Raw genomic sequence first — 14,992 nt, 5'->3', positions numbered from 1 at the left:
CATTGAAATAACACAGTAACTCCACTGCAGTGCTGTGGGGATTAAAGGAGATCATCCGTGGAAAGCATTTGACATAAAACTTTGGTTTTGTTGTTGCTAACAGCAATAATAATAGTGATAATATCAGTCCTCCTCATCATTGTGGCAACTCAGTAGAAGCACAGAGCAGGGCAGATTTGATCTCCCCAATCTGGCTACCCTCATCCTTTGCTATGGATCGTGTTAGTCAGGATGGGCTAAGATGTGCTCTGATAACAAACACCCCCAAATCTTTGTATCTTAACGGTACAAAAGTTTATTTCTGGATCACACAGATTACTCTGTGGACCCAAAAGATTCTTCAGAGCAGTTGTCTGCTGTGGTTCCATGATCCAAGTTGTGCTGGTGATTCATACCTTGACCCTCGGGATCTTCCACCCTGGAACTGCCTCGTAGTCCTCTGGTTCCCCTTTACTGTATAAAGCAAGTTACATGGTTCTGCCTTACTCCAAAGCAATGGGGGGAGAACAGTCCGGCCAGATGCCTGGAAGTAAAGAAGAACGAGAAATACTGGCGAGAGGCACTAACGACGACCACGCAGACATTTAGCCTTTTCTCACTCTGTCGTAGATGGTTATCACAAACACAGTGGTTATTGCTTTGGCCTGAGCACCCTTTCCAACCAGGTGGCTGTCCTGAAGTTACTGCTGCAAGTGATCTTTAGAAATCATTGAGCTAACTCTGCCCTAGGTGAGGTAGAGGAGGCACTTTCTAGGCACCGGAAGTGAGTCATGCCTCCTGGGTTGGAGCCCCACCCTCAAGTGTTCTCCCCAGCACCCTGCACCCCAGTGATACTGGATGGGATGTTGAAATCATGGGTTCCTCATGTTAGGAGGCACTCTGGGGAACCCTGCTCATTTTCCAAGAGTGGAAACTGAGACCCAGGCAGCATGAGTTTGTTTTGTTTCCTGTTTTCTGGAGCTTTCCCAGGGTCCCCAAATTCATGATTACCCCATCACTTAACCTACATCTGGACAGAGGCCTCCTGGCTCTGCCTGGTCGTTTTCTACTGTCCACCGCTTCCACCAGCCATACTTATCCTCCTTTAGAAGCGGAGACGCCCCACACGCAACGACTGGCTTGTCTCGCTTTCTGTTCTGTTTCTGGTCCCTTGTAAGGCTGAGGCTGGACCTGTGCATTCCCTGGTTGTTCAGAGCGACCCATGGAGGAGGATCTTCAGCACCTTTTTCTTTCTTTTTTGTCATTTGTTTTTTGTTTCCAATTGGAGGGACAGAAAATGGGACCATTTAGCAGTTGCTACCGCAGGGACTAAACTGTCACCATTTTAGAAGAATGAGAAATTCTGTCTCATTCCCCAGTACACCCCACCCCCACCCCCAAATACCTCCCAGAGTTTCTATTGATATTTTAATGAGACTGCATGTAGAAGCTCTTTGGCCAGATGGTAAAATATGGTCCCTGCTTGTACTTGTTCAGAACCCCTCTGTGCTATAAAAAGGGGGCTCAGACAACCCTGAATGGCTCTGAGACTGAGGCTTGCCTGGAAATTCTGGGCTGCAGCTGGCCTTTCAGTCCCTCCAGACTATGTTCATTGTTTCTAACTTCACAGTGGGAAGCTGAGGCCTCCAGAGCCTGGGTTTTCAAAGTACAGGTGGAGTAAGAATCACCTGTGCCATGTGCTAATAGCAGACTTCTGAGCCAACCACCAGAGATTGACGATTTGGGCAATATGTGAGCTGGGGGTGAGCAGTCTGAGCCCAGGCTCAGAAATCTGCATTTTCACAAGCATCCCAGGGTAACATAGAGCAGGGCTCTATGTTGATGCCAGTGCACCAAGGTGGCAGAACTACAGAGGAGGTGTCCCGTCTTCAGCCAGAGCAACAACACTGGAGCTATTTTATAAATAAGGCTTAAGCCTAAGGCTTGTTCTGCTGATAGAAACAAATGACATGGAATAACATTTTTGCAATTCACTATTCTAGACCACAGTAAGCAGAAGAAAGAACCATCCAGCAGTGGCTTTCTCAAGACCAAACTTGAAGTGGCTTCATCTTTATACAGAATGGGTTTCTTACGCTTTGATGAAATTTATAATTCTTGTTTTCCACACCCTAAACACAGCCAAACAGCAGCAATGCTGCTCCTCAAATCCTTGGTCCCTGGGTCTTAGGCACCCCTGTGTCTGTTTGCTACCAAGTGTCTTAGACAGAGAGGGAATGGATGTCTACTTCTGCTCTTTACAGCTTCCAAGGCCCAGTTTGTGTCATGCTTTGGGAGAGAAGCGGCTTCTCTCTTGGACCCGCACAGACTGCAGTTCAAGGTTAGGGAACTTGAATTCCATTTTGCCAGTAAGTGGTGGCCCTTACCTGGTCGCCTTCAATAGACCAGATGTGACTCTAACCTTGCCTGCTTCAGCTTATAACATCTACACATGATTGTGATCTTCTTCCCCAAAGTGGGAAGAATCGGAGTATATGTGGGCCCTTAGCTTTGGATCTGAAGGGACAAAGGCTGTCTTTGTGCCATCAGTACTAACACCACTGCCAGCCGAGGCTGCTGATCACAGGCAAAGAACTGAAGGCACAAGGGTAGATCTGTTAAACTGTGTGTAAATGGTATTTTTTCCTGTGAAATCTCAATACCTCCCTGAGGACACTGCTGTTCAGATTTTTGAGCTACTCTTCTCTGATATTTACACGTCGGGGATTTTACTCTTGAGAAATCACTGTGGCAACAGAACCATTTGCCTCCACGAAGACGATGTCAAAGTCTTAAAATCTGGGACGTTTTAAGGCAGGATTCCAACCTCATTACTGCCTGGAATAAGATTCATCCAAGGTGGAAGTGTCCTCTCTTAAAACTCCAATCATCTCAGAATGGCTTTTCTTTCCCCTTTGTTTTTGAAGCTAAGCAATTACTTTTTTTTTTTAAGGAAAAAAAATGTGCTAATGCACAAAACTCTCTTTTACCCCTTTCATTTATTTGAAATTGAACTTAACAAAGTCAGTTCCAAGCAAGCACTATATATGAGTAATGCTTTTTGTCCATAAAAGAGCATTGACTCGAATGGTATGGGAGTGCTGATCCTCTGTCTGCTTTGTGTGAGCGTCCGTAATGACAAAGTGCTCATGTCAGAGTGTATAATGAAACTATAAATTGTTTTCATGAATGCTCTGAATTTGGTCTTTTACGGGGCAAATTCAAAAGGTATTTAGTGCCACATCTCACATATGTGAATAACACCAGATGGTACAATAGACCCAGTTAAAAGGACAGAATCCCAGTGGGGCTTCTGGCCCAGGTGGTGGGTGATTGTCAGGTGAGGGTCTGTCATAGTGGGGGGAGTGGGGTGATGGAGGGACGAAGATATCCTGCAACTCTGAGGAAGAGTTCCAGCAAGATGGAACTTGACTTTGAGGGGATAATTTAGTGTGACTAAAATACTTCACTCATAAAATTGGTCTCTGGGTGGTGGGTATCTGCACTTGAATCCTAGAAAAAAGTGCGCACCTCTGCCTGATTTTAGTGAACAAAAACTCTCAAGTGAGAAAATGTCTGCTAGGTTGCGTGGGCAGGTGCAATCTGTTGTAGTAATGTATAGTTTGATCAAATTATTTTTATTACATTTTTTGTATTTTTTAAAATTATAGAAACCATATAGGTGTATTCTAGAACATTTGGCAAACATAAAAAAAGTATAAAGATTAAAGAAAACATGCAAATAATTGTGCTACCAAGAGATAATTATTAGTAGTATACAGAATTTTTACTAAATGTGTGTTACGTTATTTTGTAAAATTTTAATAGAATTTTACACAGTCTTATCAGGATATATAAATGCCTTTTGAAACAAAATTTGGCATCCTGTTATCTATTTAACTATGGAATTGTTTAAAAGGATTGTGCTCTTTAACTTACCAATTATTTTCCCTGTCTCAGTTGGCCAAACTTCATGAACGTCCACGGTTCTGGTTCTGTCACAAGGGTACTGTGTCCGGTACTTTAGCAGCTTTTGGGCTCACGTGTCATTGAATGACAAATGTCTCTGGGTATATGATCTCTGAAGACAAAAAGCAACAAAGCAAAATCAACCCTGCGGAGTGTGTGAACTCCAACGCAGGTGAAAGGAGGGCGGCTTGATGACAGTTCTGAGTCACGTGGGTGTGTTTATTCTGCAGTACCTGGTGTGTAAAAGGAAGCTGGAGAGTAAGAAGGAAGCCCTGCTGATCCTTTCCAAGGAGCTGGACACATGCCAGCAGGAAAGGGACCAGTACAAACTCATGGCCAATCAGCTTCGAGAGCGTCACCAGTCCCTGAAGAAGAAGTACCGCGAGCTCATCGTGCGTATTACGTTATGGTGATGTCCCTGTTCCCTTACGGAGATAGAAAGAGGGGCTTTAAACACGCGATCTCTTCTAAAGAGGGCTGAATCCAGACAGTTACCAACTGGAAAGACATGAAAGTCATCAACCCTACTTCCTCCACACCCAGTACCATTTGATACTGGTTGATAAGTATATGCTTCTGGATACTTGCTCTGGCACCCGTGAATGTACATACATACCTGAATGTGTCTGCATGTGCCATTTTTACTTATTAATGAATTGTATGAAGGGTTTATTTTTCTGGAGAATTCATGTTATAAATTGATTCTAATACAGAACCCACTAACGAGCTGCATGCGGTTAAGTTTCATTTTGAATTAATTAGAATTAAATAAAATTGAACACTCAGACTAGTCATATTTCATGTGCTCAATTGCTATAGTTGGCTGGGGCTACCGTATGGGATTGTGTTTATATAGAACATTTCCATGCTGGCTGCTATATTGGACAGTTAGCTGTGGGACATGTCCCTCATTGCAGAGAGTCCTATTGGACAGCTTTATGTAAATGTTACTCTAAAACTTGCTCTTTTCGCTCAGCACTTTATTTTGGACATGTCTCTAGGCCATATATACAGATTTAACTCATTAAAAAATATTTGCATAGTAGTATTGCCATAATTTTTAAACCTTTCCCTCTCCTGGGCAATTAGATTTTCTCTAGTTTTCATATGGCACAATTTTTAAGGATGCAAATTAAAATGAATTGGAGGATACCAACTGCATAGTGCTATTTTGCATTCTCACTTCGTTTTTTCTCACTTATGCCATCTCTTTTTTAAGTGCTGACACTATTGCTTACGTTTAACCAGCTTTGCTGGGGTCATTGAATTGTCCTCAACAGAATACAATAGAAAGATTCCTAAGGTTAAAGTAATGTTGACTTACATGAGGACTGCATCAGATATAGGAATACTGTTTCCTGAGCATTTATCATTTACCTGAGATATTTATGTATTCCCAGATGGCACATGAGGGAGAGAAATTAAATCCTTTTAAGACAAAAATCTGATAGGGCTATAAGTTCTCAGTTAGTTTTCTTGTATTTTGGGCATATCCTGTCCCCAAATTGTTCTGCCTATAGAGAAAATTCAAGTGTGTATGTATATGCACGTGTATATGTGTGTCCGTTACTATTACCTTGAATCTTAATTATTTAAAAGAGGAACGCAAACCAAATGAAATACTATTTGTTTAGTCTGCTCAAAAGTAATTTTGATAAATCTAAGTAATGAATTTATTTGGCTCACATAGGTTTAGAAAATATATCAGTTCAGTTTAGTCACTCAGTCGTGTCCGACTCTGCGACCCCATGGACTGCAGTACACCAGGCTTCCCAGGCCATCATCAGCTCCCGGAGCTTGCTCAAACTCATGTCCATCAAGTCAGTGATGCCATCCAACCATCTTATAGAAAACATATAAATTGGTCCTAATTGAAAGTGATTCTTTAGAGGTTTTCCCAAAATAACTCTGGTTCAGTTTACAGTTATCAGTTTTTAAAGTATATTTTAGTTTGGTTCAGAACATTGCTGGTTGCAAGGGGCAGGAGTGTGGAGGGTCTGAATTTAGTTCATAGTTCAGTACAGTTCCTTGAAGCTACGTATATCTGATTTTTTAAAAAATAAAATGTAACATTGGTTTCTTTGTAGGATGGAGATCCATCACTTCCCCCTGAAAAGAGGAAACAGGTAAGACTTTCTCCTGATCTTTGGTAACTCTCAGGATGTTTGTATTGATGTCTTACAACAACTGGAGGATCAGGGAATCCCAAAATGTGTAGAGAAATCTTTTAATTTCTCAGAGGTGTTTGTATTACTGGGGGAAGTGTGGTTCAGAAACACTGACTACAAAGAGGAGCTAAGGGTTGGGTGAAGGGGACACAGTGAAGTCTAACAGGATAGAAGAGGACACCCAAGTTGACCGTGTTCCCTTTCAACAGGGGACCCTGTTGAAAAACCACAAGTTGAGGGCACACTGCTAGCGGGCTTTAGTTCACTGTTCCATGGATGAATGCCATTCTGCCACTTGAGACTTTTAAAGACATCTTCCCAGCAAAACTCATAAGCCATTTATGTTCTCTCCTAAATGCTAACCAGCATTGTTTATTGATGAATCCATTTCCCACAGATTGTAGGTGCCTACTTTTATCAATGAACAAATCCTTATCTTGAGTATATGTGTGTGTGTGTGTTTCTGGACTTTCTGTTTGTTCCATTGAGCTTCCTGTACCATCCTATTTGTACCACATTATTCTGTTTTGTTTATACTTTCAATACCTATTTGGGCTATTATCCTTTGCTTTGCTCTTTCTTTTCAGATTTCTTTTTTTTTTTTTTAATATAACTGACAAATATTTTATCAAGTCCTCCTCTGATCCCCACCCCACCCAAACCCATTCCTGTTGGTATTTTGATTGGAGTTTTCTTAAATTTATAGATTGATGTAGGGACAGTTAACACTTTTATAGCATTATGTCCAGGAATATCATACATCAAATTTTTAAAATCCAGTTGCATGCATACATATATATATTGCTTTTTTCAAAGATATCTTGTTAGCTGTTTCCTTAACTTCACAGTTTTCTATACTGACACACCCTGACTGGTAGCCTTTCATGGGCCTGAAGGTAGCCTGGATGATGGTGATATTAATGCTATGTGTTCCATGTTATGGGAAACCCTCTGCACCAGAGCAGGGCTTCAAAACTGGTGGATGAAAATAAGGACTCAGGAATTGTTTGCTGTCCTCAGAGCTGTAGTGGCTCAGCCAACATCCTGTTTTTGTTCATTGGTCATATACCTGGCACAGCATATAAACACGTAAGCTTCATAACTGTGTAAACTGTAGACACACACACATACAACATTTACCCTTAAATAACAATTCAGTCCTGCGGTTACCCTTTCAGGCATTCAGTTCTGGTCACTCCCATATTCCTTTCCTATTTTATTTGATTATTTTGTAATGCTCCAGCTTTGAGCTAATATCAGATTCTTCTATGGAGCTAATTGATGTTTTTTTCCTAAACAAAATGATGTGTAAATTTATCATAAGTGTTTTAAAATTGGGATCCTTAGTGTGGGATCACTTATGTTTTTGTTTTTGGTGTCTATGAGCTGTCATCTTTGCTGCGATTTTAGGGTTTGTTAGTATTCATGAAGGAGTTTTACAGTGTAAGTGAATTCACGTTCCGTGACTTTATAATAAAAAATTTACATTGACTGAAGAGAATCTGATGAATTCCAGTAAGTCTGTCAAGCTGTATTCTTACAACTCTGGGGAAACAAACAGGTTCAATGTCCTAAGTTCTGGTTTTGTAGCTTTTAATATGGCATTTAGTTTCTGTCCCTTTAGGATTTAGTGTGGTGGTTTGAGCTTGGGCTCTGCACCCTTCCTGCCTGTGATGGATGACATAGAATGGACTAGGGTACCAGTGACAGACATTCTAAACTGCTCAAACAGTAAAGGAGTTGATACCCTTGCATAACCGCAAGTTGAGAGGTAGTGCGGGTCTCAGATGCTGCAGTGTCATGTACTCATTCTCTTTTCTCTACCATACTTATCAAAGAAAAATACAGTAAATCAAATCTTGGATTTCAGATGGACCATGAACACCTTTTTAGTATAAGAGTGTGGGACTTTCCTGGTGGCCCAGAGGAGATGTGGGTTCGATCCCTGGGTCAGGAAGATCCCCTGGGGAAGGAAATGGCTACCCACTCCAGTATTCTTACCTGGAGAATTCCATCAACAGAGGAGCCTGATGAGCTACAGGGCGTGGGGTTGCAAAGAGTCAGATACGACTGAGTGACTAACACTTTCAATTTCATGTATCATGCAATAATATTTACTTAACTAAAACAATATTGACTGTTAATCTGAAGTTCACATTGAGCTGGGAATCGTATATTTTATCAGACTATTCTATCACTGTGCCGATTTTAACATCAGTTTCTTCTTGAATTTAGCATCAGCTTTCTCCTGAGGCCAGTTCCTATAAGCAGGAAAGACTGAAAACCCAGCCCTGGAATATAAGTCCTTCCCTCCAGTCTCACTGGGCCAATGTAGGACATGCTCTCCTTCCTGGTCTGTTAATATTCACTGCTAAGTCGCTTCAGTCATGTCTGACTCTGTGCAACCCCGTAGATGGCAGCCCATTAGGCTCCACCATCCCTGGGATTCTCCAGGCAAGAACACTGGAGTGGGTTGCCATCTCCTTCTCCGTTAATATTCACTGGGAGGATACTATTCATTAATTGGCTTAGGTTAATCACCTGGGATGGAAAGGCAGTGATACCCACTGAACTAATCATGTGCCTTGGGAAATTTCCTTTCTGGGCCTGAGACTTGGTGTTTCCATCTACAAAATGGGAATAAATATGGTGCCCACTGCATGGTGTAGCTGTGAGAAACAAATGAGATAACTAAAGTAGAGTCTTCAGCACAGTGCCTGGCACAGGGTGAGGATCAATAAATATTTATCATCCTCTTCCCCTCCTGATCATCCCTTTCTTTTCTAATCAACTATATATTTGTGTGCCTTTGTCAGGACTCTTCTGGTTACACTCGGAAACTTGAAATAGCTTGGGCCAAAGAGGAAGTTACTGGCTCATAGAACCTCAGAAGGGTTGGGTGAGCAGCCACCTTGGGAGGCAGAAATACAGCCAGGCCTCAAGACCAGCTACCACCAGCACTCAGGGGCCCCCAGGTTTTTCCTCTGCCTTCAGCATTCTCTGGGTCAGCTCTCATTTCTTTTTCTGGACCTGCTTTCTCTATAGAATAGGAAACATGACTGCTGACCACATAAGGGCTACAGATCCCACGTCTTTGATCTCTAGGAAGAAGCTGCTCCCTGAGTCCCAGGAGATAGCTCCCCTAGGCCAGGCTCAGTCCAGGAGTCCACTTCAGGGTCAGCTGGGCATGGCCAGGCATACTGTAGATATAAGGCAGCTTCTGCTGTTGTCATGGTGACAGGATGCTGGGTAGACTGTGTCTTAACCATCTGCTCTACGTGCCTTCCTGAGCAGTCTTAGAATGACAAATCGTAATGATGGCAGCCAGTGTTTTTGAGTGCTCATCCTTGCCATATCAGACCCTATGCCCAACATTACACCTTGGAGGATCCCATTTAATTCCCACACCACCATGGGAGGTGGGGTTATTATTATTATTGCCATCAGACAAACTAGGAAATTGAAGCCAGTAGCAGTTAAGTAAATTACTGAAGGGAAATAACATAAGGAATTGGTGAAGGAGAAAGAGTATAAAGTCCTGCAGTCTACTCAGAGCTCATTCTTAGAGCCACCATGGTTCAGTAAGAGTTTATGGAACACCTTATGTGTATCCTGTGCTGATTAGGCACTAGGAACACAGGAGTGAAAAAAGTCAGACCCAAATCCTTGAGCGTGTGAAACCTAAACGGCTCAAGAGCATTGTCATTTGCACCTCTTGTCCTGGCATAATTTTATTTTTATGTAAGATTTTTTTGATGTGGTTGTCCTACTCTTTTTTGTGAGCAGCCTGCCAGGCTCCTCTGTCCATGGGATTACCCAGGCAAGAATACTGGAACGGGACCATTTTGAAAGTCTTCATTGAATTTGTTACAATATTGCTTCTGTTACACACACACACACACACACACAGACACACACACACACACACACATATATAGAGATAGACCAGGAGGCATGTGGGATCTTAGCTACCCAACCAGGGATGGAACCCACACCCCTTGCTTTGGAAGGCAAATTCTTAACCACTGGACTGCCAGGGAAGTCCCTGTTCTGACATAATTTGTATTAGTGCTCCCTTCTCTCTCCAGAGTGTCTTGATTTGGATGATAAATAATATAGTTACCTTAAGTTACCTAAGCATCACAGTAGAGATGCTGAGAGCAGACAATAAACAAAATAATTAAAATACATAGGATGTTAAATGGTTTAGTCGGTGCAATGGAGAGAAAAATATAGCCCAAAGCCAGGGAGGGAATTCTGGCTTAGTAATGGAAAAAATGTCTTGATAAACAATGGGGGGAAATAGTTCTAGTATTTGTGGGAAAATTCTTACCTGTTTAAAATATAGGTTTTCAAATTTTGTTTACCTTTAGTTGATTTATAAAAGTATGCTGTTGGTTTTTGGATGGGCAAGGGTGTTCAGATGCCCTCTTCATTAGCTCAGTGTGGGGAAGAAAATGCACTGTTGAATTTGCAGGTGCTGGTTACAGTGAAACTTTCCATTTAGCCAGAAGCAGACAGCTTTGGCATCTGTGTGCTGGTACTGGATGAGAGAGGCACAATTACCTTCTTCGCTTTTTCCTCAGCAGGAACAAGGGGTGGAAGTGTGCACCCTGACCTAGTGTCTCCTGTCTTATATCGCGTGTTTATCCCAAAGGCAAAACAGTAGGTGAAGTATTTACCCCTCCAGCTGCAAAGCAAATGTACCTGTGTTAGCAGAAGGCATTGGGATGAGAACCAGCTGCCGGGGTAACAGATGGGACATGGAAGGGGGTCAAGAGATCCCCACAGTGGAACAGGGGAAGATGCAGTATTGAGGACCTCATTGGCCACAGGCCTCGAAACTGTGGCTTCAGTTTCTTGACTGAAGGAGGGATTCCTATGGCTTCCTCCCCTCTTCAGCTCAGAAGGAGAGATTACTATCATCACTGTCTTTTGGACTGAATGTTTACTTCCCCCCCGCCCCCAATAAATTCACACGTTGAAACTCCGCTCCTCAGTGTGGTGGTGTTGGGAGGTGGCGCCTCTGAGAGGTAGTTAGGATGAGGTGAGGTCATGAGCGTAGAGTCCTCATGAGCAGATTCAGCGCCCTTCGGAGAGTTATGAAAGAGCATGCTTTGTCTGCCATGTGAGTACAAAACCAGAAACCTACCACCTGAAAGGGGGCTCCCCAGAACCTGTGCTGGCACCTTGATCTCCAATTCCCTGCCTCTAAAACTGTGAGACATAAACTTCTGTTGTTTATAAGCCACCCAGTCTGTGGTGCTTTGTTATAGCAGCTCGAGCTGGCTACAAATGTCTTGCGAGTTCTTCTCAAATATAGGCAGAAGCAGTACCGTATCCGCAGCTTTGCAGGGCTTTGCGCTTTTCAGAGGCCGTGTCCGTATGGTGTGCCTGCACACGGGTATCTGTGTATGTGTGTCATCCGCCAGCTGGCTTCTGCGGCCTCACGGCAAGTTAGATCTTTCCTAAAGTTGAAAGGTAATATATAAAAGCTGAGGTTCTGGCATCCAGCTTGGGGGATTCAAGTATAATACTTCCACTTGCTGACTGGCTGATCTAGGGCAAGCTGTGTAACCTTTCTGAGACTCAGTTTCCTCCTCTCCAAAGTGAACGTAATCATGAGATAGATTCATAAAATTTTCATAAAGAATTACTGTGATAACCTGTATAAAGCCCGTTGCCTGTGCTTGGTGAGTGCTCAGTGTTGTTGTTCAGTTGCTCAGTAGTGTCCGGCTCTTTGTGATCCCATGGGGAGCTCACTGGGTGTTACCTAAGTCTTTCATTTTTCTTGTGACTTGTCCAAGGTCATACAGCAGGTGAACAGAGCAGGACTAAAAATCCAAATCTGCTAGTGTGTTGTTCAGTGTTCTAATTTAGGTTTTTGTTCCTTATTTGACTCTGAGGCTGTTTGAATTGGAAAGAGCACGTGCTCAGTCACTCATTCATGTCTGACTCTTTGCGACCCCATGGACTGTAGACCTCCAGGCTCCTCTATCCATGGGGATTCTCCAGGCAAGAATACTGGAGTGGGTTGCTATGCCTTCCTCCAGGGCATCTTCCCAACCTAGGGATTGAACCCAGGTCTCCTGCATTGCAGGCAGATTCTTTACCATCTGAGCCACCAGGGAAGTCCAGGAAAAAGCATAGTCAATATTTAATCCAACCCGTTTTGGAAGTTCAAAGATGAAGTGCTTTATCTGAAGCCTTCTGCGTAAGCAGTGGTTGAGAACCAGAAACTGAGCTAGAAATCTGTATCTGTTAGGCCAGTGTTCTTTCTTGTGGCAACCAGTGTCCGGTCATAATATCTACCTGTTTTTTGTCTCCTCCTCTCAGGATAGACAAGAACATTCACGTTTGTAGTTCTAGAAATATGGTTGTCAATCGAGGCTCTCTTTTAGAATTTAGAATCCTTTTTAAAACAACTCAATTTCCAATGGCAAATCATCTGTTAAAGAAGCAGTGAAGACATCGTGACAACAGTGATTTCACTAATAGCTTCTCAGGGGATATTGAAATGAAAATTTCTTCTTGATACTCCAGGCAGAACTATACACAGAGCACCTCTCTGCAGTGCAGTGCAAGATCACCAAAAGATCTCAGATGACCCTTTAATATTTTTCTTTTGCTAAACAAGTAGTTCCTCCAAAGGAGATAAAGGGGAATTTAAATGACCTGGGGTTAATCTTCTTACAGGTTGGGATTCTTTGGGGTCATGGCAACACAGTTTTCCCCTAGCAGACTCCTCCTTGAATAAACAATCAAACACATCTTTGTCTTTGCCTGTTTTGATTTCAAGTGGAGGTACCAGGGGAGGTATTCCTCTTAGTTCTGGGAGGGGGCCTTTGCTTTCTTCCCTTAAAAAGTGATGGCTTATTTGGATGATGACATGCGCCAGAATGACAACCCTGGAGAAATCAGAGCACGGAATGACCCTTTGTAGAATGGGAGGGAGCCTTTTGCTTCAGCAGAAAATCTTCTTGGTCAATCTTATTTTAGTCCCCTGTGACCACAAATCAGAGCAACTTTGTATATGCATTCCAGTTTGATGCTCAGAACCTAAAACTTCCTTCAAAGGTCTTGAGTGCTTTGAGATGTTTCTTTTTATAACACTTTGAACAGTACAGCTTCACTGTTACACCAGGGAAACTGGGAAGAAATCCAGGGTTCAGCCTGTGGGAACCGCCCCCCCCCACTTCCTTCTGAGTGCTACCGCCTCCTGCTCAGAAGCCCTTCGAGTCCTTGCAACAGCTTTTGTCAGAAAGGTGAGGGCTTCCCCCAATCTATAGATGGAGGGATTTAAGCTCAATGAGTCTAAAGAACTTGGGAGCTATTACAGGAGCCACTAAAGTGGCAGATGCAGAACCATAATAGCCAAGATTAAGCAAACATTTATTTATATAGCAATCTCCTCAGCCCATAGAAGAGCATTTGCCTGTGGGCCTGGAAATGCCTGCCTTCGCCAGTGTGTGTTTGGAGATTGTGAAGTGAGAGTAGTTGGGCCGAGGGCTCCTTACGCAGCCAAAAACTGTGTGACTGTGTGGAATGAACTCTCTTTCGGGTGGTTGTTTTTTGTAAATAAGAAAGCTGTTGCTGTAGCAGAGGTTTGGCAGTTGCTGTGAACAGGGGGCCATTGCTCAGCAAAGCAAGTTGCACTCTGTTAACACAGGAGTCGCTGTAGACCAAAGCAGCGGAGTAGAAATTGCAATTAAATTTGCTATCAATCACACCACTCAAGTATACTCCACATTTTCTCAAACTTTTTTTTTTTTTTTAACATATTCTTGCTTAATTGAGTACTTTGCACGACTGGAGGTGTGAGTTTAAAGGGTTCAGGTGATAAACACCATGTAGTTGAGGAGCATTTTCTAAATCTGGTCTCTTTCTCACAGTTTAAAAAAAAAAAAAAAGTAGTCTTCCTGAGGAAGTGCCTAGGCCACGTTTTTACCTGCCTCTCTCTTATTTTTTTTCCCCTCCAATTTTTAAATCCTGGTTTTGATATGTCAGCTAGCTGAGAAGGCAGTTACAGGATTTTCTGGTACACATCACTTTTACGTTATGATGGAGAATTATGAGAGTCATTATGATGACTTTTCCATGGCTAGGTTTCTGAAGTGGTGTATATCTCATAAATTACAAAGTTTTCAGGATAACTCAAGGGATCATAACTGAAATGTTGCTCCTTTCCCCTCCAGGTGGCTGAATTATTTAAGAACTTGGGTGAAAACATGTGGCCTTCCCATTTTGCTGCCCTTTCCAGTGTCTGGTTAGCACAAGGTTGGAAGGTTAATGTTAAACTTTTCATCACTTTCTTTCATTTTGTTTTTATCTGTTGGAGAGGAAAATCTTTTCCTCTACCTTCTTAGGTTCAGTGCATGGGGGCCTGCAAATTTAACTGACAAAAGCAGATAACAGGAGAAAAAAGCAATTTTACAAATGTTTTATGTGCATGGAAGTTCACAGAGAAGAAAAAAAAGTAAAAGTGTTAGTCGCTTAGTCGTGTCCACCCCTTTATGACCCCATGGACTGTAGCCCACCAGGCCCCTCTGTCTATGGAGTTCTCCAGGCAAGAATACTGGTGTGGGTTGCCATGCCCTACTCCAGGGGATCTTCTGACCCCAGAGTTGAACCCAGGTTTCCTGCATTGCAGGTGGATTCTTTATTGTCTGAGCTGCCAGGGAAGTAAAACTCAAAAGAATTATTTAGACTGGGGTGGGAGGGGTTTACATACCATTTTAATAAAAGAAAAGGGCATGTGGGCTTCCAGGGATGATAAATTGTGGGACAGTAACTAGAAAGATATATAGGAAAACTAACAGAAGATAGGGTTATTTTGGTAAGGTTTGTTTGTGCAGACTCATCATGGTGCCCGTTCT

The 14,992-nt window shown here is 42.6% G+C and overlaps 1 protein-coding gene across 1 annotated transcript in view; it reads left to right on the top strand.

Annotated features, from left to right (window-relative positions):
* The first annotated feature begins 1,597 nt into the window (after positions 1-1,597).
* Positions 1,598-14,992, top strand: part of CCDC149 (coiled-coil domain containing 149) — a 72,920-nt gene continuing 59,525 nt past the window's right edge. Inside the window, exons 1-2 of the mRNA XM_010839918.1 lie at positions 1,598-4,340; positions 6,036-6,074. Of these exons, the coding sequence (XP_010838220.1) occupies positions 4,140-4,340; positions 6,036-6,074 (240 nt within the window). The 5' untranslated portion in view covers positions 1,598-4,139. The remainder of the gene's footprint in view (positions 4,341-6,035; positions 6,075-14,992) is intronic.

This window comes from Bison bison, unplaced genomic scaffold (genome assembly GCF_000754665.1).
Source record: "Bison bison bison isolate TAMUID 2011002044 unplaced genomic scaffold, Bison_UMD1.0 scf7180017864136, whole genome shotgun sequence".
Taxonomy (NCBI): Eukaryota; Metazoa; Chordata; class Mammalia; order Artiodactyla; family Bovidae; genus Bison; species Bison bison.
This window is presented reverse-complemented; position numbering and strand designations above follow the sequence as displayed.